Source organism: Salvelinus namaycush, chromosome 35 (assembly GCF_016432855.1).
Source record: "Salvelinus namaycush isolate Seneca chromosome 35, SaNama_1.0, whole genome shotgun sequence".
NCBI lineage: Eukaryota > Metazoa > Chordata > Actinopteri > Salmoniformes > Salmonidae > Salvelinus > Salvelinus namaycush.
In genome coordinates this window covers 20682395-20703831 of record NC_052341.1, presented here as the reverse complement: position 1 = coordinate 20703831, position 21437 = coordinate 20682395, and the positions used below count along the sequence as shown (strand labels likewise).

The following is a 21437-nucleotide window of genomic DNA, read 5'->3' as shown; positions in this document are numbered from 1 at the left end:
AAAACACTGGAACTATTGTTCTCCTGCAAGTTTGTATAAATGTATATGCATGGGCTTGGTCTCATGAGTAGAAGGTGTTGACGTAGGCAGTTTCATCGCTAGGGGTTGACTGCAAGCATATTAAAGCAACTTGGACCTTTCCTATTTTGCAGAACTTACTTGGAAACATGCGTGCTATGTTCCCGTTGTCAACTTCTGTCTGCAATTGCATTAATAAAAGTTTTGATTGACTTACTTAAAGATATTGTCTGAATGCTGATTTCACCAATAAGCAAATGACTGACAAGGAACAAGGAACCTACCCCACCAAAATTGTATAAGTTCTTGACATTTTCCGGATTGACTGACCTTCATGTCTTAAAGTATTGATTGACTGTTGTTACTCTTTGCTTATTTGAGCTGTTCTTGCCATAATGGACTTGGTCTCTTACCAAACAGGGCTATCTTCAAATAGGGCTATCTTCTGTATACCACCCCTACCTTGTCACAACACAACTGATTGGCTCAAACGCATTAAGATGGAAAGAAATACTGTAAATTTACTTTTAACAAGGCACACCTGTTAATCGAAATGCATTCCAGATGACTACCTCATGAAGCTGGTTGAGAGAATGCCAAGCGAGTGCAAAGCTGTCATCAAGGCAAAGGGTGGCTACTTTGAAGAATCTGAAATATAAAATATATTTTGATTTGTTTAACACTTTTTTGGTTACTACATCGTTCCATATGTGTTATTTCATAGTTTTGATGTCTTCACTATTATTCTACAATGTAAAGAAAAACCCTTGAATGAATACTGTAGGTGTGTCCAAACCTTGGACTGGTATGGTATACATATCTTTTTAAAGTGTATTTTCCTTTATTATTTTCCACTTACCCTACCACCCTTCCCCTAATTGGAGTAAACTAATGAACATCAAAACATAGCCTTCTACTTCCCGATTATACATACTATATACATTTTACGGACAATCTATTTTACAATAGTATTTCTCTACCCTCAACCTCTATTTCTGATGTCCATCCAGTTTAATTTCTATTTGCCATATATTTTTAACTGTGCTGTTTCACAAGAGTTCTGAACCTATACACATTTTACGGACAGTATATTTTACATGAGTTATCTTGTTGTGTTTAGTCCCACCATTCAGGTCCATTCAACCCCTCCCATCTATTTCAACTGTATTCTCATAGTTTCTACAGATTGTAAAATAAAAAATAAAAATGTTTGCTAAAATTATTATAATATTTTTGATCGATTGACTATGACTTTTGAAATCACCCAGTATTGCTATCTGTAGAGTTAGCGCCAGGTAAATGTTGCAATTCTTCAGCCATTCCTGGACCTTTGACCAAAAACAAGCTACATATGGACAGTACCAAAATAAATGATCTAATGACACTGTCTCTTCGGTTGAATAATTATTGACTCAAGACATTTCCACTTTTCATTTTTAATTCATTAATAGAAAAAATCGAAAAACATAAATCCACTTTGACATTTGACATTATGGGGTATTGTGTGTAGGCCAGTGGAGAAAAACATTCTCAATTTGGTCTATTTTAAATTCAGGCTGGAACACAACAAAATGTGAAAAAAGTCAAGGGGTGTGAATACTTTCTGAAGGCACTGTATATAACTTGTTTAAATTATTTGTTTAATAAAGTAAAGGATGTGTACACATGCTCTGATTATTATACTGTTATTAATTTTCATATTTACTGGTATACTGAGTCTAAAGAGAGGACGATGAAAAGCTTTATATTCAACCCCACCTTCCAGAATGCATTGTTCTGTAGTTCCAGGGGTCGCCCCCTCGAGTAGTCCTCCTAGCGGTTAGTTCTGGAACTGTAGGTTCACGTCTCTCTCTCTCCCTCTCTCGTCGGTCTTGCCTCCGTGCGTGACACCGGCGCACCATATGCCTCCCAAAACAAGACACAGTGAAGCAACGCAAAGTATTGAATAAGTAGCAAGATAACATAGCTAACGGACATCAAGCCAGCTGCATTATTCACAGTCAAGCTAGCTAGCTATCTTAGCTAACTGTGCCATGGACCCGCGAGACACAGCACCGGATTCGTGGGAGCAGGAGGAGGATGTCAAGGCCCGAGCTGCCGCGGGGCTCCAGTCCGCTCTCGCCGCTCTCAACGTCAATGCCAAGCCATTTATCCCGAATGTCGACGCGGCGGTGTTTGTGCCGACTTTCCTTCAAAGTAGCCCTACGGAAATCTCAAATTCCGACGGTCACGGTAGGTCAGTGCGTGCTTGTGGTGGAGTGTTGGATTAACGAGATGTTGACAGCTGCTGTTATTGCCAGGGGTTAACCAAGTTAGCCAGATAGATAGCTAGCTTGAGTTTGTAGCTAGCAAGCTCACTAGGCTAGTGTTGTAGCTATGATATTGCTCAACACTAATGTGACAGCTTTGACATGATGGTGCAAATTTTACAACTGGGCCTACTGCTCATGATGCTATAATTATTGTTAAGCCATCACCCATACTAAATCTGATATGGTGATTCCTAAAAGCTCCAATGTCCATTTAATGCCAGTGATGAATGCAACAACTTGTCTCTTCACAGGTGCTGAGCCAGTTGCCAGCATGGAGGTTTTAGAAACAGTTGGTATGTTTTGTGTCTATTACTATATTATTATGTAATTAACTGTTCTTTCTTCCTTTTACTTCATTTTTTCACACTCTGCCTTGTACTTCACACAATGTTATTGTTTGTACAATCACAGACAGTATCAGATTTGTTTGTTGAAGGTGTGTATCACATTTTTTTTTTTTTAAAGGCCTCAGGTCTTTTTACCTGTAGAAGGTTGCCTTGCCAACTCCCACCCAACTCATTCCAGAAGCAATTACAAATGTCCTTCAGTCAGTATTGTTTACCTTTCATTCATTCATTCATTCATTCATTCATTCATTCATTCAATTGAAACATCTCTTCAGGCCTACTGTTCACTAGGAGGTAGCCTATGCCTGAAGGCCAGCTCTGGGAGACATGACAAGGTCCAACTGGGAAGGTTTGCAGGCTCCCACTCCCTACATGCACATCTATAGCATGATGCAACATCACAGCCTATGCTTAAAATAGACTAGTACACTGGATCACGTGGAAACAGATAGAAAATATGTTGTTAGACTGGTATAACCAAATGGGGCACAGTCCAGTTCTTGTATTTTCAGGGAACGTTTCTGTAGAAATGTACTATGTTGACCAGCCGTATATGTGCTGAGGTCAGGTGTTTAAATTTGGCAAGAGAACACTGCCGCTGTGCACATCTACTCAGGTTACATTGGCCTGATTTATCTGTTAGTGTGACACCTGGCTGAAACGGCAGCCTGCAAGAGAGAGAGAAGACATGATGGGAAGGGAGTTCTGAGTGATTGGTGAAGTTACCTTGTGGGTTTATATTTCAGAACAAAGATGCCAACGTTTTCTGTGGTATTGCATGCATGCCTCTCCGAGCAGTTGTCATCATCATGACTATTCTCCAATGGTGATTGTGAATGACAAGCGTTGAGAAGAGAACAGAGTACATGATCGGCCAGTTGTTTAATTTCATGGATAAGGAGGTGCAGGCCTTGTTTTTATGCTGCTATGGGAAGAGTTTTTTGACACACTAATCTACTGATTTGATTAGCAGGTTTCTACATTTGCATCAGTGCTAGATGCACTTTAATTTCTTAAAATAATGCATTTAATTTGTTCAATATAAGGTTACCTAGCTATCACTGCAACGCTATATCACTATTAAATATTTATATTGAACATCCATGGCATAGGTGACAACAACTATGCAATAATAATAATAATAATAAGCCAATTTCATTGTTATATTGTGTGAGGTCAAAGAGCATTGTTTGAAGAGAACAGCCAATCAGTGTACTCTCCAGCACACAGTTTAGATGCTCCCAGATTCTCCATCAAAACCCTGAGATCATCTGAACAGTGTGCCGGTACTCTCCTTTCTGTTCACAAGCGATCTCATATACCCATAATGCACCTGTGAAATCTGCTGGCTGTGCGGACTACCTTAAACAAAAGAGCATTGTTTCATGGTTTACATCAGTGGTAACCGAGTGCCGTTTGTGTCGTTTAGCTCCGGTGGAGAACGGAGGAGGGACAGAAGCAGACGTGGTGGTGGAGGTAGAGACGTGGGAGCAGAAAGAGGAGCCCGGGGAAGGAGAACCAGGAGGGGGAGCCCTGGGAGGAGAGGGAGGTTCCAGTGAAGAGGCACAGGGAAGGGAGGAAGTGGAGATGATGGAGGAGGAAGAAGAGGAGGAGTTGCCCGTGCTAAAAGTAATCCCGCTCCCACCAAATGCCCCGAAGAAGGAGCATGTCAATGTGGTGTTCATCGGTCATGTGGGTCCGTCCCTATTGTATACTATTACCTCATGGTTTTCTTTCGTACATTGTTTGTTCTCCCTGGGCACAGAGAAATGGCTCTTAGATATTGCCTGTGTATTCATTTGGATTGAGGATTATTTTTCTTTCTTTTCAGATGCTGGTAAATCAACTATTGGAGGACAGATCATGTGAGTAATAACATGGTTATCAATAACTGTGCCTACATTCAGGTTTCTTCTACAGTATGATAACCATTGCTACTAATGCCATGGCTACCTAAAAATAAAATGTTCTCCTATATTTATCAGATCAGACAATGTCTGTTTTTCTTTCTTATCGTAGGTATTTGACAGGTATGGTGGAGAAAAGAACCCTGGAGAAATATGAAAGAGAAGCAAAAGAAAAAAACAGAGAAACATGGTGAGCTTACCTTCTGTTGTGACTAGATTCAGTTATGTGTATGATTGAAAATAATAAAAATTATTCTGAAAAAGTTTGCATATTACTTTTTCATATTGGGTACGACATGAGAAAATATGGTAGCCTGTTTTTAATCATACATTTTAGGCACTCAGATTTGTTTTTCTGCTCCCTAGGTACCTGTCCTGGGCCCTGGACACTAACCAGGAGGAGAGAGACAAGGGAAAGACGGTGGAGGTGGGGAGAGCCTACTTTGAGACAGAGAAAAAGCACTTTACTATCCTGGATGCTCCCGGCCACAAAAGCTTTGTCCCCAACATGATTGGTGGGGCATCACAGGCTGACTTGGCAGTGCTTGTGAGTATTGTATTGTATTGTATTGTATTGTCCACTTTTCATATCTGCTGTGTCAAGGCAAAACAGACCCATGTGTCCCTGTTAGTTAGGTAGTTGGAAAGTTGCCATTATCAAATCATAGTTTATTGGTCGCGTACACAGTAAACTTTGATTTGACAAGTTGACAGGGACTGCATTTTTTTATAAATATATTTTTTTATGAGAAGAAGAGGACTGACTTACTGTATAATGAGAGGGTAGATTCTAACATGCATTTTAGTTTTGAAAACGACACTGTAGATAATGACAGACAGTATGTACAGTACATTATGGTGTACCCTAGTTGTTTATCAGTATCTTCTGCACCCTATGCTAGTCTAATGTAACCCTATGTTGTGGTCAGGTGATCTCGGCCAGAAAAGGAGAGTTTGAGACAGGCTTTGAGAAGGGAGGCCAGACGCGGGAGCACGCCATGCTGGCCAAGACGGCTGGAGTCAAGCACCTCATCATCCTCGTCAACAAGATGGATGACCCCACCGTCAACTGGAGCTTGGAAAGGTGACTCAGTACAATGTACAGACATGCATCTTGGTAGAGAGAAACAATATTTATATTTAAAGCCAAATGCAGAATCTACAGTATCCAATCTAATGTGTTCATTGACCCTCATGCTGCATGGCTGGTTATGACAGACAGTCATAGAATAGGAAAGAGATTGTGTTCCTCAATTAGTCAACATTGTAACATTGATATTTAATGCAGTAAAATAACCCATCCTCCTCCCTCTCCACTACAGGTATGAGGAATGTAAAGAGAAATTAGTGCCATTTCTGAAGAAGGTGGGCTTCAACCCAAAAAAGGACATCTACTTCATGCCTTGCTCTGGGCTAACAGGAGCCAACTTGAAGGACCCCATAGAGGAGTGCACGTGGTACACGTAAGTCAACCTCTGTTCTGTTCTCTGCCAAAAGTACATGAAAGTCAATCGCTTTGTGGGTGCTGAGTGACGGTTGCTTGTCAAGTCTTAATTTTCATAACAGTCCATCAAATCAATGTAGCTCTGCTGACTTTTCTGAAGCTATAAAAGTTCTCTATTCCCACAATAATTTAAAATCCATAATATATAGTATTAGAAAATATAATAATTTATTGTCCTAATTATTCTTTGTTGCCAGGGGGTTGCCATTCATCCCACACCTAGACAGCCTGCCAAGCTTCAACAGAATCACAGACGGCCCCGTCAGATTACCCATCGTAGACAAATACAAGGTGAGTGCAACTGCTGTCATGAGTTATACCAGTTACATATCTCTACTTCTGTATTGCACTTAACAGCATAGCTAGCATAAATTTGAATCAAGCCAGGCCATTTTATTCTGTAGTAATTAATAATCCATTATTATCTCAGAGTTTGCCAACGTTTTATGAAATGACTGCCAAAAGATAACGATAACGCAGGACTGTGCAGCTGCTACACCACACACACACACACACACACACACACACACACACACACACACACACACACACACACACACACACACACACACACACACACACACACTCTGGCCTTCCAACATCAGGGTATCCTTCCAAGTCCTCCCTACTGTAGCCAAGGACTGCAGAGCACAGCCATTTTCTCCACAAGACAATTTAGCTTTCTGGCACCGGTTTCATCAGTGTGTGGGTGTGTTTTGGAACATGTTAGAAGGCAGGGAACGTGATGGAATTAAGATATTGTATAGCTTTCTCAGCAGGTCTTCTACACACATACACACTGCAGGGTGTTATGAAACCCAGGAGCTCTAACTAGGTCTTCTATTCAGTTGATATAATGGAATTACGGTCCAGTTAATTGGGGGATGGTTAGATTGTTAGACTAGCTGGCAGTGGGCCTGTTCTAACTTCACTACAGTACAGTAGCACAGGGGGTCAACAGCTTAGTGCCAGTACACTGAAGATATGGCATCTTAGGTGGTAGCATAAAAAGGAAAGGAACCAAAAACTTTCTGCATTTTTAACAACCATTTTAATCTCCCAGCTGGAATCCATTTTAGTTTTAATTTAATTTCATTCATTCATTCATTCATTCATTCATTCATTCATTCATTCATTCAATATCAAGGTGATCTTGCAAACTCCAGTGTCCTTCCTAACCCTTAGTACCAATCTGTTGATGTGCCTTAGAGCAAGGCACTTAACCCTAATTGCTCCAGGGTCACTGTTGTTAATGGCAGACCCTGGCCATGACTCCACTCTCTGAGGGTGTCTCAGGGGGAGTTGGGGTATACAAAAATCCAATTTTGAAATAGGACAAGTATAAGCACCCACCAAATTATTAACACCTCTTAGATGGGAGCAGAGGATGAGAACGGGAACAGAGGATGTAATGTAATAATACAATTTTCTTTAACTGATAGTAAGTACCCTTGTGGGAGCCGGTATGGCTCATAGGAACAGGAGCCTCCTGTTTCTGTAGTGTGAGGCAGCTTGATGTACAACACCCCCTGGACAGGATGCTGGTCTATTGCAGGTTCTTACCCCGAAACTATCTCGCTGAGTGCAAAGCAGAGACGGATCGGGTCCCATTTTTACAGTCTTTTATATGACTCGCCAGGGATCGAACTCACAACCTTCCAATCTCAGGGAGGACACTAACCACAAGGCCACTGACTTGAACTGATAGCATAACCTTTAACCTGGTCTTGGTTGTGCTCTTTGCTCAGGATATGGGCACGGTGATCCTGGGGAAGCTGGAGTCTGGCTCCATTGCCAAAGCCCAGCAGCTGGTCATGATGCCTAACAGGGTAAGGCTCTCCATAGGTCATTCATCTGTCCTGGAGAGTATACATTACACAAGTGTACAGGAGCCCCTTTCACAATTTACATCTACTTTTTACTAATTTGGCAGATGCTGTGCAGAAGAACCTCTGCTAAATAATTAAAATGTAAATTGTGAAAGGGACTCCAGACTTCCGACATTAAAATGCACGTCTGTTTTGGATTCTCCAACATGTACGCACCTGTGTTAAAGGCGTTACTTCAGGTTCTAATGATTATATTTCCCTTCCCAGACGCAGTTTATCTTGCGATTTAAGGATACTAATATAATACTTGATGTATAACATATACTGTATATATAGCACTATGATACATGTGATGTGTTATCCCTACCCCCAGCACACAGTGGAGGTGCTGAGCCTGCTGTCTGATGAGGTGGAGACAGATGAAGCTGTTCCTGGAGAGAACCTGAAGCTAAGGCTGAAGGGCATCGAGGAAGAGGAGATTCTGCCTGGCTTCATCCTCTGTAACGCTGAGAACCTCTGCCACTCCGGACGCACCTTTGATGCCCAGGTAGCCTACGCTCCTTAGGACAGGTCTAAGGTCCTCTGTAGCTTGGTTGGTAGAGCATGGCACTTGCAATGCCAGTATAGTGGGTTCCATCCCCGGGACCACCCGTACGTACAATGTACAGTGTATGCACGCATGACTGTAAGTCGCTTTGGATAAAAGAGTTTGCTATATAAATGGCATATATTATTATTGTCTAGGATCATCTTAAGAAGATACGCTGCATCATAGAAATGCTAAATGATAGTGATACTAGGCAGGGTTGGGGAGTAACTGATTACATGTAATCTGATTACAAAAAAAAATGAACTAATCAGTTACGTTACCAGCAAAAATATTGTAATCAGATTACAGATACTTTTGAAAAACTAGGTGATTACTTATTGGACTATTTTTGAATTCAGAAAGAATGTTTGCGGAAAAATACGTTATGATCAAAGTTCCCTCTAAGCTGCGGGTGTGCCCACAACTTTTTAGAGCAGTGGTCACCGACTGGTCGATTTCCAAAAACCCAGGTGCACCCGATTCAGCTGCCCTGCGCCCCGGGTAGGCGAACTGTTGCGATTTTGAACCATTTCATTTGTCTGAAGGTACAAACTCTGCCTTTCCGGCGGGCCCAGAGAGCAAATCAAGTGCACTATAGCTGTACCGCTGGCCAATCGGATGGCTCAGATGACCGTGTCTGCTGGAACGTAGCGCGCATAAAAGAAAGCTACAGCAAAGTTAATACTGTGAGATTTCACAATGTTTAAAACCATGACTAGAGAGAAACTGTCAACGAATACAGCAAAGAACTGCTGTTTTTATGAGTGAGTGTATGTTTAAATTCTTACTCAGCACTGTCAACTTTGTATAGCAGCACACCACTTTTTTATAAGCAATAAGATGTGCGTTCTTCTTATTTCCACTCAGCGCTACAACAAGCACTTCAGCAGTAATGAATGAGCTGGAAAGTGTATGTATAGGCTTGCGTTGTTGTTGTTATTATTAGTTGCTTGGGTCTTTCTTATTTGTTTTAATTGTTTAAAAAAATATATATATATATTGTAGGTGTGTGTGTATATATATATATATATATATACACATATACATATATATATATATATATATACACATATATATATATATATATATATATATATATACACATATATATATATATATATATATATATATATATATATATATATATATATATATATATATATATATACACATATATATATATATATATATATATATATATATATATATATATATATATATATATATATATATATATATATACATATATATATATATATATATATATATACACATATATATATATATATATATATATATACACACATATATATATATATATACACATATATATATATACAGTTGAAGTCAGAAGTTTACATACACTTAGGTTGGAGTCATTAAAACTCGTTAAAACACTTATAATTAAAACACTTATAATTCACCGTATCACAATTCCAGTGTGATTTTACATACACTAAGTTGACTGCGCCTTTAAACAGCTTGGAAAATTCCAGAAAATGTCATGGCTTTAGAAGCTTCTGATAGGCTAATTGACATCATTTGAGTCAATTGGAGGTGTACCTGTGGATGTATTTCAAGGCCTACCTTCAAACTCAGTGCCTCTTTGCTTGACATCATGGGAAAATCAAAAGAAATCAGCCAAGACCTCAGAAACAAATTGTAGACCTCCACAAGTCTGGTTCATCCTTGGGAGCAATTTCGAAACGCCTGAAGGTACCATGTTCATCTGTACAAACAATAAAATGCAAGTATAAACACCATGGGACCACGCAGCTGTCATAACGCTCAGGAATGAGACGCGTTCTGTCTCCTAGAGATGAATGTATTTTGGTGCGAAAAGTGCAAATCAATCCCAGAACAACAGCAAAGGACCCTGTGAAGATGCTGGAGGAAACAGGTACAAAAGTATCTATATCCACAGTAAAACGAGTCCTATATTGACATAACCTGAAAGGCCGCTCAGCAAGGAAGAAGCCACTGCTCCAAAACCGCCATAAAAATGACAGACTACGGTTTGCAACTGCACATGGGGACAAAGATCGTACTTTTTGGAGAAATGTCCTCTCGTCTGATGAAACAAAAATAGAACTGTTTGGCCATAATGACCATCGTTATGTTTGGAGGAAAAAGGGGGATGCTTGCATGCCGAAGAACACCATCCCAACCGTGAAGCACGAGGGTGGCAGCATCATGTTGTGGGGGTGCTTTGCTGCAGGAGGGACTGGTGCACTTCACAAAATAGATGGCATCATGAGGAAAGAAAATTATGTGGATATATTGAAGCAACATCTCAAGACATCAGTGAGGAAGTTAAAGCTTGGTTGCAAATGGACAATGCATACTTCCAAAGTTGTGGCAAAATGGCTTAAGGACAACAAAGTCAAGGTATTGGAGTGGCCATCACAAAGCCCTGACCTCAATTCCATAGACAATTTGGGGGCAGAACTGAAAAAGCATGTCCGAGCAAGGAGGCCTACAAACCTGACTCAGTTACATCAGCTCTGTCAGGAGGAATGGGCCAAAATTCACCCAACTTATTGTGGGAAGCTTGTGGAAGGCCACCCAAAACGTTTGACCCAAGTTAAACAATTTAAAGGCAATGCTACCAAATACTAATTGAGTGTATGTAAACTTCTGACCCACTGGGAATGTGACGAAATAAATAAAGCTGAAATTAATCATTCTCTCAACTATTATTCTGACATTTCACATTCTTAAAATAAAGGGGTGATCCTAACTGACCTAAGACAGAGAATCTTTACTAGGATTAAATGTCAGGAATTGTGAAAAATTGAGTTTAAATGTATTTGGCTAAGGTGTATGTAAACTTCCGACTTCAACTGTATGCTGTGCGCATCGGTTAACGGTTATGGTATGAAGGTTTGGCTTGGAGAGTTTATTTTTTTGTTGCCTGATCACAGACAGATGTTGTGTTGTGCACTGAAGTCCACAAGCGAAGGGAAAATGTGAAAGTAGGAGAGTGAGTAGATGCGAAAAGGAATTATACAACAAGCAACGTGATGATGCTGTTTGTATGTGGCTGCTATGAACGTGAACTTTGTGTGCGGATGATCAGGGGTGTATTCATGTTGCCGATTCTGTTGAAAAAATATTTAGTATATGGAAGCAAACTAAACGAAATGGGGATAGACTTACCTGAATTTGTCCAATAGCAACTCTTGTTTTGGCAACAGTTTGGACTAATGATTATACCCTAGATCAGCTAGATCCACGCAAGACTGTGCAAGGCGGTATTGACTATGTCACTGTCTGTCACCTTGATTACTCTAATTTGTCTCTCGACATGTTATATATATATGTCTCTCGATATGTTATATATATACTTTAATTTGTAGGCTATGTTGTAGCAACCTCATGATGGGTATAGGGAAAATTTGACTATCATGTAGTAGCCTTAACCTATCGATGTTACATTGAGCTGGGTGAATGGAATATGAATGACAGTCATCCAATATGCTGTAATAGAAATAAGGCCATGCTCATAAAAAAAAAAGTGTCCCCCCTAATCTTAAATGGCACCAACCGCCACTGGTTTAAAAACATATTTTATGACTTTTTGCCTGTGCCAGCTGGTGACCACTCTGCAGAGCTGCCTCCAGAAGAAGATTCATGACGAAAAACGCTAATCTACTGATGACACACCAAATGTGTTTGATGGATTATTTTTGTCTTCTAATGCCTCTTAAGGGAAATGTAATCCAAAAGTAACTGAAAGTAATCAGACTATGTTACTGAGCTTGGGTAATCCAAAAGTTACATTACTGATTACAATTTTGGACAGGTAACCCTAATGGATTACAGTTACAAAGTAACCTACCCAACCTTAATGCTAGATTGAGCTGAATAAATATGTAAACTCCAGTACTTGCACCTGTGCTAATTTCTCTGCTGTTTTTTTACTTTGTTTTTAGATCGTCATCATTGAGCATAAATCCATAATCTGCCCAGGTTACAACGCAGTCCTACACATCCACACCTGTATTGAAGAAGTACAAATCACAGTGAGTTACTAAGTTACATTAGCTTGTTTACATATCCAAACCTGACCGGGTCTCTATCCAATTATAGTTTGCCAACCACAGGTATCTTCTCTGTCAGTGAGTGAATAATGCTCATTAGTAAATAAACCTGTATTTAATTAAATTCTCTCATCAGGCCTTAATCTGTCTTGTGGACAAGAAGACAGGTGAGAAGAGCAAGACGCGACCTCGCTTTGTCAAACAGGACCAGGTGTGCATCGCCCGGCTTCGGTGTGCCGGAACCATCTGCCTCGAGACCTTCAAAGACTTCCCACAGATGGGGAGGTTCACCCTACGAGATGAAGGTAGAGAGTGTGTGTGTGTGTGTGTCTGTTCCTGTGATATTGTTTTTCCCCATTTATTGTTTCTATTGATGAATATGAAGAAGCTTCTACTTGATATATGAGAAAACTATTGCCAAATGGAATACTAAAGATTTTTATAACTATGTAATTGCCTCCCTTTTCAGGCAAAACCATTGCTATTGGCAAAGTGCTGAAGCTGGTACCAGAGAAGGACTAATGTGAACCAGCATGGAATCCTGGGACAGTTGTCATGACAGAGGAAGCTGCTGACGCCGACCTAGCCAGCCACCCCCTCTTACATACCACTCTCCTGAAGAGGACGAGGAAGAGAAGGTGAACAAATCAAGTTTGAAAATAAAGAAGAAACTGTAAAAAGTGACTGAATCAGTTTTTATGATGAACAATATTAAAGAAAGACAAGTCCAGTGTGTCAGCTTTCTCATATTGAGAGCTCAGCTATGCCACTAATGTAGCCGCTACCCTTTCCTAGGCCAATCTCACTCTGCGATGGTCCACCTTTTGTTTTGGAAATGGGAATATATGCAGTGTTACTTTGCTTGTAAAGGAAGGGACTGGCGTTGCATCCGGTTGCATCACTTTGGACCAGAGTTAGCTAGTTATACCCATTCAAATCCAAAATATTATACCAAAATGTAAATATTTTGGTAGTAGACATCCCCATACCAAATCCTATCTGGTATGTTCACACACACAATCAAACAAACATGGTTCCTGTTGTGATCATGTGTTGTCACGTTACCAACAACAATGAAAATAAAGTATCAAACTGAGGAATAAAAGTAAAAGCTCTGTTTATTCTCAATTTCTTACAATGTTCATTTAGCCTTTTTGAATCTTGTATGTAGAGAGAAGTGTGCCGAATTGTCCTCAAACTTCTTGCAAATAAAGTTGGGATGTTTCAATTTCAAGAGTGACGTGGCCCAATCGATTTGCGCATGCACCTCTAACGCATGCGCCAACCTGGATAAACGTGAAGAAAGAAGTATTTGCCTCTGGACCTGGTGCAGGTAATGGATTAACGCAACTTTCATAAGATATTCTTCGACAATAGTATAGTTGTTATTTGGGTGCTAGGAAAAGTGGGGGTGATATTGTTTATATTGTATACACCTTTCTTTGGAGTTAGCAACTCACTGGCTAGTACGCTAGGTTGCTTGTGCATTCAGATAGTACGACACGAGGCAAGTCACTCAGTTATTTTCTGTATCTCAACGAGGAACGCTGTGAATACATTATCAAGGATAAAATGTGTACACCCCCCTCAATTGGTTATCTTGGTGAAAGTGCCTTTGTAGCGACCCTTCTCTACTCTGACTTGTAATGTCGTTAGGCGCAAAGTGAAAAAGTTGTAACTAGTTAAAGTTAGCTAGCGTATCCGCGTTAGCTTTCTCAGCTGAGCTAATGAGGCTGGTTATTTGCATTTGATATAGGTCTATTTGCACAAAAAACCGAAATATGAATTTTTCATGTTGGAGATTTTCTAAACGTTCTCATTGTATTACTATGTAAAGAAGGCTGTTCAAGCACTGCAGGCTTTCCTGAAGACCAAATCCACCCCAGACTCTGCTCTTCACACGATGGAAGATCCCCAAAGCAGACCCAGACCAGCCGCGTGTGAGTCCCTTTGCCCACACAGTACGGAGCAACATGGCTACATAATAGAATAATATCTATGGGAAAAAATCTGTCTGTTTCTCCAGCAACACCCTGTCCTGGAGTATAGGTGGTGAAGCTGTTGTACTAATCACAAGTCGCTCACGCTCGCTCAGCCCCTTGCCTCATGGCATCTGCACCAACGCCGACGAGGTGTGTCTCTTCACCAGAGATGACCCCTGACCAGATCCAGCAGTTCTGCAAGAAGGTCCTGACAGAGGAAGGGGGGGGGGGGGGGGGGGGGTCAAGAGGTATTTCTAAATACTATAATAGATTGTATTTATACAAGGCTTTTCTAGACACTCAAGGTGCTTACCTCATCCTCCAATCAGGGATGCAAGCTAGTCACATTTTGGCGAATTTTGCCGTTTTGAATCCAAAATAGGATACCTATGTGATTTGTGTAGATCCAATGAGAAAAGGGAGGGGGGGGGGGGGCTTTGGATCACTACTAGCTGTAAGCGAACGAGTGATGAGCAATACTGTCTGTATCCAAGGCTCGGCCAATCGTTCACATAACAGAATGCAGCATGTGACTGAAGAAAGAAGAGACAACCAATTTGCTAGTTACAGCATCAGCGTGCACTATGGAAAGACAGCGGGAGGGTGGAAAGACAGTTTGCTAGTTACAGCAGTGCGTCCCCTGAACGATATCAAAGAGGTAGGTGAGAAGCCTGACCACGGAGACGGGGGACTACAGACCCGTAGCTCTCACGTCCGTAGCCATGAAGTGCTTTGAAAGGCTGGTAATGGCTCACATCAACACCATTATCCCAGAAACCCTAGACCCACCTCAATTTGCATACCGCCCAAACAGATCCACAGATGATGCAATCTCTATTGCATTCCACACTGCCCTTTTCCACCTGGACAAAAGGAACACCTATGTGAGAATGCTATTCATTGACTACAGCTCAGCGTTCGTTCCCTTAAAGCTCATCACTAAGCTAAGGAACCTGGGACTAAACACCTCCCTCTGCAACTGGATCCTGGACTTCCTGATGGGCCGCCCCCAGGTGGTGAGGGAAGGTAGCAACACATCTGCCACGCTGATCCTCAACACTGGAGCTCCCCAGGGGTGCGTGCTCAGTCCCCTCCTGTACTCCCTGTTCACCCACGACTGCATGGCCAGGCACGACTCCAACACCATTAAGTTTGCAGACGACACAACAGTGGTAGGCCTGATCACCGACAACGACGAGACAGCCTATAGGGAGGAGGTCCGAGACCTGGCCGGGTGGTGCCAGAATAACAACCTATCCCTCAGCACCGAGCACATCCCCATTCTCATCGACGGGGCTGTAGTGGAGCAGGTTGAGAGCTTCAAATTCCTTGGTGTCCACATCAACAGCAAACTAGAATGGTCCAAACACACCAAGACAGTCGTGAAGAGGGCACGACAAAGCCTATTCCCCCTCAGGAAACAAAAAAGATTTGGCATGGGTCCTGAGGTCCTCAAAAGGTTCTACAGCTGCAATATCGAGGGCATCCTGACCGGTTGCATCACTGCCTGGTACGGCAATTGCTCGGCCTCCGACCGCAAGGCACTTCAGAGGGTATTGTCAAAGACCCCAGCCACCCCAGTCATAGACTGTTCTCTCTACTACCGCATGGCAAGCGGTACCAGAGTGCCAAGTCTAGGACAAAAAGGCTTCTCAACAGTTTTTACCCCCAAGCCATAAGACTCCTGAACAGGTAACCAAATGGTTACCCGGACTATTTGCATTGTGTGCCCCCCCAACCCCTCTTTTACGCTACTGCTACTCTCTGTTCATCATATATGCGTAGTCACTTTAACCATACCTACATGTACATACTACCTCTAAGCCTGACTAACCGGTGTCTGTATATAGCCTTGCTACTCTTATTTTCAAATGTCTTTTTACTGTTCTATTTCTTTACTTACCTACACACACACCTTTTTCGCACTATTGGTTAGTAAGTAAGTAAGCATTTCACTAAGGTCTACCTACACCTGTTGTATTCGGCGCACGTGACAAATCAACTTTGATTTGATTTATTCAGGGATGAAGTGGAGATGGAGCTGGGCCTGGCTTAAGCTGGATGCCATTATAGAAATGAATGGAACACCACACACTTTCCCTCTGTCTCACTTTTTCAATAAAACGTGGTATGCCAGATGTACTCTGCCTGAAAGAGATCAATTATCCCAACAAAGGGTATCTTGCTCTGCTGGCACATTGTAGAACAGATGTCTACAGGCAGAAAGTGTTCAATGTCATGTGTAGCCCAAAATTATTGATTTTTGTGTTGAATTTGACAGTAACGTGTGTGTGTGAGGGGGGGGGGGATTATATGTTTTACTCAGTGAACTGTCCAATGCATCTCTTCAACTGATTTTACTCTAGTCTGTAGCTAGTGTTTGGTCATCCAGTGTGAAATAAGTGCACCCCAGCAAACCCTGTACTCCTGTCTCAGTGTTGGACATGGGCCACGATGGTGCCATTGTGACTCTAAATATATCCAGACGGACTTTCCTCCCTATTGGAGTGTGTCGCTACAACTTTGAGACAGTTACTTACTGTCATACTTTTTATGTATGTAATAATGATGATTACTTATGAAATGGTCCTCGTTTACTTCTTGGTGCACGAGACACGACTCATCCAGGCATATCCCTTTGTCTTTCTTTAGGTGATGCCTTACAAGACACTGAGGACTGAGTACAAGCCCTTTGAAGCCAAACGACGGCTGCTGGGGAACTTTGACATGTTTCTTTCAGACGACCGCATTTGCCGCCTGCTGTCCTCGCACTTCTACGAGAGAAAGAAGTAAGCTTGTAAATATTGTTGGTTGATCACCTTGTCTATTTTAGTCAAATGAAAGCTATTTAAAGACTCATTTTTGCACTGGTTCGGAACCTGGTTCACTCTCAGTATGAATTTTGTTTTAACTCCATTGCTATATGAAACTCATTCCAGTGAGGCAGGGGAGCGGTATCCTTTTTGTGCTGTCTCCCTGTTCACTCTCTGGGAACATCAACATAGCCCATAGTGCTGTTCCCTGGTTTTGAAATACATGTCCTCTTATACAGTTGAAGTCGGAAGTTTACATACACCTTAGCCAAATACATTTAAACTCAGTTTTTCACAATTCCTGACATTTAATCCTAGTAAAAATTCCCTGTCTTAGGTCAGTTAAGATCACCACTTTATTTGAAGAATGTGAAATGTCAGAATGATAGATTGGTTTATTTCTTTCATCACAGTCCCAGTGGGTCAGACGTTTACATACACTCAATTAGTATTTGGTAGTATTGCCTTTTAAATTGTTTAACTTGGGTCAAACATTTCAGGTGGCCTTCCACAAGCTTCCCACAATAAGTTGAGTGAATTATGGCCCATTCCTCCTGACAGAGCTGGTGTAACTGAGTCGGGTTTGTAGGCCTTCTTGCTCGCACATGCTTTTTCAGTTCTGCCCACAAATTTTCTATAGGATTGAGGTCAGGGCTTTGTGATGGCCACTCCAATACCTTGACTTTGTTGTCCCTAACCCATTTTGTCACAACTTTGGAAGTATGCGTGGGGTCATTGTCCATTTGGAAGACCCATTTGCGACCAAGCTTTAACTTTCTGACTGATGTCTTGAGATGTTGCTTCAATATATCCACATAATTTCCCTCCCTCATGGTGCCATCTATTTTGTGAACAGTTCTATTTTTGTTTCATCAGACCAGAGGACATCTCTCCAAAAAGTACGATCTTTGTCCCCATGTGCAGTTGCAAACCGTAGTCTGGCTTTTTTATGGTGGTTTTGGAGCAGTGGCTTCTTCCTTGCTGAGCGGCCTTTCAGGTTATGTCGATATAGGACTTGTTTTACTGTGGATATAGATACTTTTGTACCTGTTTCCTCCAGCATCTTCACAAGATCCGTTGCTGTTGTTCTGGGATTGATTTGCACTTTTCGCACCGAAATACGTTCATCTCTAGGAGACAAAACGGGTCTCCTTCCTGAGCGCTATGGCGGCTACGTGGTCCCATGGTGTTTATACTTGCGTACTATTGTTTGTACAGATGATCGTGGTACCTTCAGGTGTTTGGAAATTGCTCCCATGGATGAGCCAGACTTGTGGTCTGCAATTGTTTTTCTGAGGTCTTGGCTGATTTCTTTTGATTTTCCTATGATGTCAAGCAAAGAGGCACTGATTTTGAAGGTAGGCCTTGAAATACATCCACAGGTACACCTCCAATTGACTCCAATGATGACAATTAGCCTAATTTCCACAGCTTCTAAAGCCATGACATAATTTTCTGGAATTTTCCAAGCTGTTGAAATGCACAGTCAACTTAGTGCATGTAAACTTCTGACCCACTGGAATTGTGATACAATGAATTATAAGTGAAATAATCTGTCTGTAAACAATTGTTGGACAAATTACTTGTCAAGCACAAAGTAGATGTCCTAACCGACTTGCCAAAACTATAGTTTGTTAACAAGACATTTGTGGAGTGGTTGAAAATTGAGTTTTAATGACTGTATGTATGTAAACTTCCGACTTCAACTGTAAGTTTAAATGTGCCTTTAAGCTAGCCCTTACAGAGTTCTAATGGAGTGTGTTTTTTCTCTCCCCTGCTTAGGGAGCCTTTGTCATTGAACCAGCAGAGCAAGAAGCTGGCCTTGGACATCCAGAGAACCATCCAGGGAACAACAATCTCCATTTCTAAGAACAGCTGCTGCTGGTGAGGCCTGCTCTCTGACTTGGTCAGTAAGTGCGCCTCAGCAAACCCTGTCCGTGTCGGACATGGGCAATGAGGGTGCCATAGTGACTCAAAATATATCCTGACAGATCTCCCTCTCTATTGGAGCCTGTCTCTGCAACTGACACAAAATGGCAATTAATGCACATTCAATTATATACACACTGCCTCCTGTAAAATGTTGTTTGTTTTAGCATAGCTTGTGTGGCCCACTCTGGGATGGCTGCAGATGAAATAGCAGAGAATATTGATTCAGCTGTCAGCACCATCGTGACGAAACTACGGGTTAGGTGAGTTTGCTGCCAGGATGTCTTCCTGATCACCCTAATAAATTGTACCCCGTCAACACAGATATTTACACTTTTATTATACGTTAAATGGTCAGGTATACTCAAAGTTTATTAATGCTAAAGAAATGTGTGGGCCCAGTCTGAAAATCACCTTTGATATCTCTGTTGTCTGGGGTGAGATTACAGGGCCTATAGTACTGTGGTACGTTAAGCTTATTGCCTGCTCTGTATAGCAGTGTGATTAAACCCATGTGCCTACAATCCTGACAAAGAAAGGCCTTTAACAAGTGGCTGCAATCTGTGTGATACGATACACAGGGTAGAAATGGCCGTAACATTGAAAATGTTTTCTTCACAGAAATAGTTTTGACCTAAATGTATGAGTGATTGTGTTCTTTGAGTATAAAGATGGCTGTGTTGTCTCTTTTTTGCAGAGAGGACCGTTGATAAAGATCATCCACTTGAAAAGCCAATCAGTAGCTCTGCCCATCTACACCTCTAACCTGACCCTGATAAATGAAACAGAAACAGACCCGCGCAGCCAAGGTAGGACTGCTACACACAAATGCTTGTAAATTGCATTGGAAGATTATATTGTCATTTGATCAATGATCTATTTTTTGTCAAATTAAAGGACTCATCTTTGCACTGGTTCGGAACCTGTTTTACTCTCTATTAATTTTGGTTTAAATCCAGTGCTATATGAAACCCATTCCAGTGAGGCAGGGGAGCGGTCTCCATTTAGTGCTGTCTCCCTGTTCACTCTCTGGGAACATCAACATAGCTCTTAGTGCCACATATGGACTATTGAGGTCAATTGCAGACCTCTCTCTATTATTTACATGCATATGTACATACATGCAGTACCAGTAGAAGTTTGGACACACCTACTCAAGGTTAAATAAACCTAAATAAGGGTTTTTCTTTATTTTTACTATTTTCTACATTGTAGAATAATAGTGAAGACATCAACTATGAAATGACACACACGGAATCATGTAGTAACCAAGTGTTAAACAAATCAAAATATTTGAGATTCTTCAAAGTAGCCACCCTTTGCCTTGACAGCTTTGCACAGTCTTGACATTCTCTCAACCAGCTTCATGAGGTAGTCACCTGGAATGCATTTCAATTAACAAGGTGTGCCTTCTTAAAGGTTAAGTTGTGGAATTTCTTTCCTTAATGCATTTGAGCCGATCAGTTGTGTTGTGACACGGTATGTGTGGTATACAGAAGGTAGCCCTATTTGGTAAAAGACCCAAGTCCATATTATGGCAAGACCAGCTCAAATAAGCAAAAAGAAACGACAGTCCATCAATACTTTAAAACATGAAGGTCAGTCAATATGGAACATTTCATTTCAGACGAGGTGTGTCTCTTCACCAGAGACGACCCCTGACCAGATCCAGCAGTTCTGCAAGAAGGTCCTGACAGAGGAAGGGGGGGGGGGGGGGGGTCGAGAGGTATTTCTAAGTACTATAATAGATTGTATTTATACAAGGCTTTTCTAGACACTCAAAGTGCTTACCTCATCCTCCAATCAGGGATGCAAGCTAGTCGCATTCTGGCGAATTTTGCCGTTTTGAATCCAAAATAGGATACCTATGTGATTTGTGTAGATCCAATGAGAAAAGGGAGGGGGGGGCTTTGGATCACTACTAGCTGTAAGCGAACGAGTGATGCGCAATACTGGCTGTATCCAAGGCTCGGCCAATCGTTCACATAACAGAATGCAGCATGTGACTGAAGAAAGAAGAGACAACCAATTTGCTAGTTACAGCATCAGCGTGCACTATGGAAAGACAGCGGGAGGGTGGAAAGACAGTTTGCTAGTTACAGCAGTGCGTCCCCTGAACGATATCAAAGAGGTAGGTGAGAAGCCTGACCACGGAGACGGGGGA

At 41.5% G+C, this 21437-nt stretch overlaps 2 protein-coding genes and 1 non-coding gene across 3 annotated transcripts; all 3 read left to right on the top strand.

Moving 5' to 3' along the window:
• The first annotated feature begins 1858 nt into the window (after nt 1-1858).
• Nucleotides 1859-13282, top strand: LOC120029465 (eukaryotic peptide chain release factor GTP-binding subunit ERF3A-like). The gene is made up of 14 exons (XM_038974695.1): nt 1859-2250; nt 2582-2623; nt 4107-4373; nt 4509-4542; nt 4697-4774; nt 4951-5131; nt 5514-5668; nt 5907-6047; nt 6286-6379; nt 7837-7917; nt 8291-8464; nt 12442-12531; nt 12686-12854; nt 13019-13282. The coding sequence occupies exons 1-14, from the start codon at nt 2052-2054 to the stop codon at nt 13069-13071; spliced, it is 1758 nt and encodes a 585-aa protein (XP_038830623.1). The 5' UTR covers nt 1859-2051; the 3' UTR covers nt 13072-13282.
• Nucleotides 13283-13787: 505 nt separating this feature from the next.
• Nucleotides 13788-20005, top strand: LOC120029466 (ribosomal L1 domain-containing protein 1-like). Its single transcript, XM_038974696.1, has 5 exons — nt 13788-13882; nt 17184-17320; nt 19127-19228; nt 19441-19536; nt 19971-20005. The coding sequence occupies exons 2-5, from the start codon at nt 17187-17189 to the stop codon at nt 19981-19983; spliced, it is 345 nt and encodes a 114-aa protein (XP_038830624.1). The 5' UTR covers nt 13788-13882; nt 17184-17186; the 3' UTR covers nt 19984-20005.
• On the top strand, nt 19672-19799 carry LOC120030115. The gene has a single exon (XR_005473624.1). It is a non-coding gene; the product is annotated as a small nucleolar RNA ACA64 (small nucleolar RNA).
• Nucleotides 20006-21437: the final 1432 nt, after the last annotated feature.

What these genes read in the sequence shown, in the direction of transcription:
- LOC120029465 (XM_038974695.1), top strand. Translation starts at nt 2,052, where the DNA reads ATGGACCCGCGAGACACAGCACCGGATTCGTGGGAGCAGGAGGAGGAT. An exon ending in GAAAAAAACAGAGAAACATG is followed by an intron (nt 4,775 to 4,950) that starts GTGAGCTTACCT and finishes TCTGCTCCCTAG; the next exon opens with GTACCTGTCCTGGGCCCTGG. An exon ending in TGGTCATGATGCCTAACAGG is followed by an intron (nt 7,918 to 8,290) that starts GTAAGGCTCTCC and finishes CCCTACCCCCAG; the next exon opens with CACACAGTGGAGGTGCTGAG.
- LOC120029466 (XM_038974696.1), top strand. Translation starts at nt 17,187, where the DNA reads ATGCCTTACAAGACACTGAGGACTGAGTACAAGCCCTTTGAAGCCAAA. An exon ending in CACTTCTACGAGAGAAAGAA is followed by an intron (nt 17,321 to 19,126) that starts GTAAGCTTGTAA and finishes TCCCCTGCTTAG; the next exon opens with GGAGCCTTTGTCATTGAACC. An exon ending in TCTAAGAACAGCTGCTGCTG is followed by an intron (nt 19,229 to 19,440) that starts GTGAGGCCTGCT and finishes TGTTTGTTTTAG; the next exon opens with CATAGCTTGTGTGGCCCACT.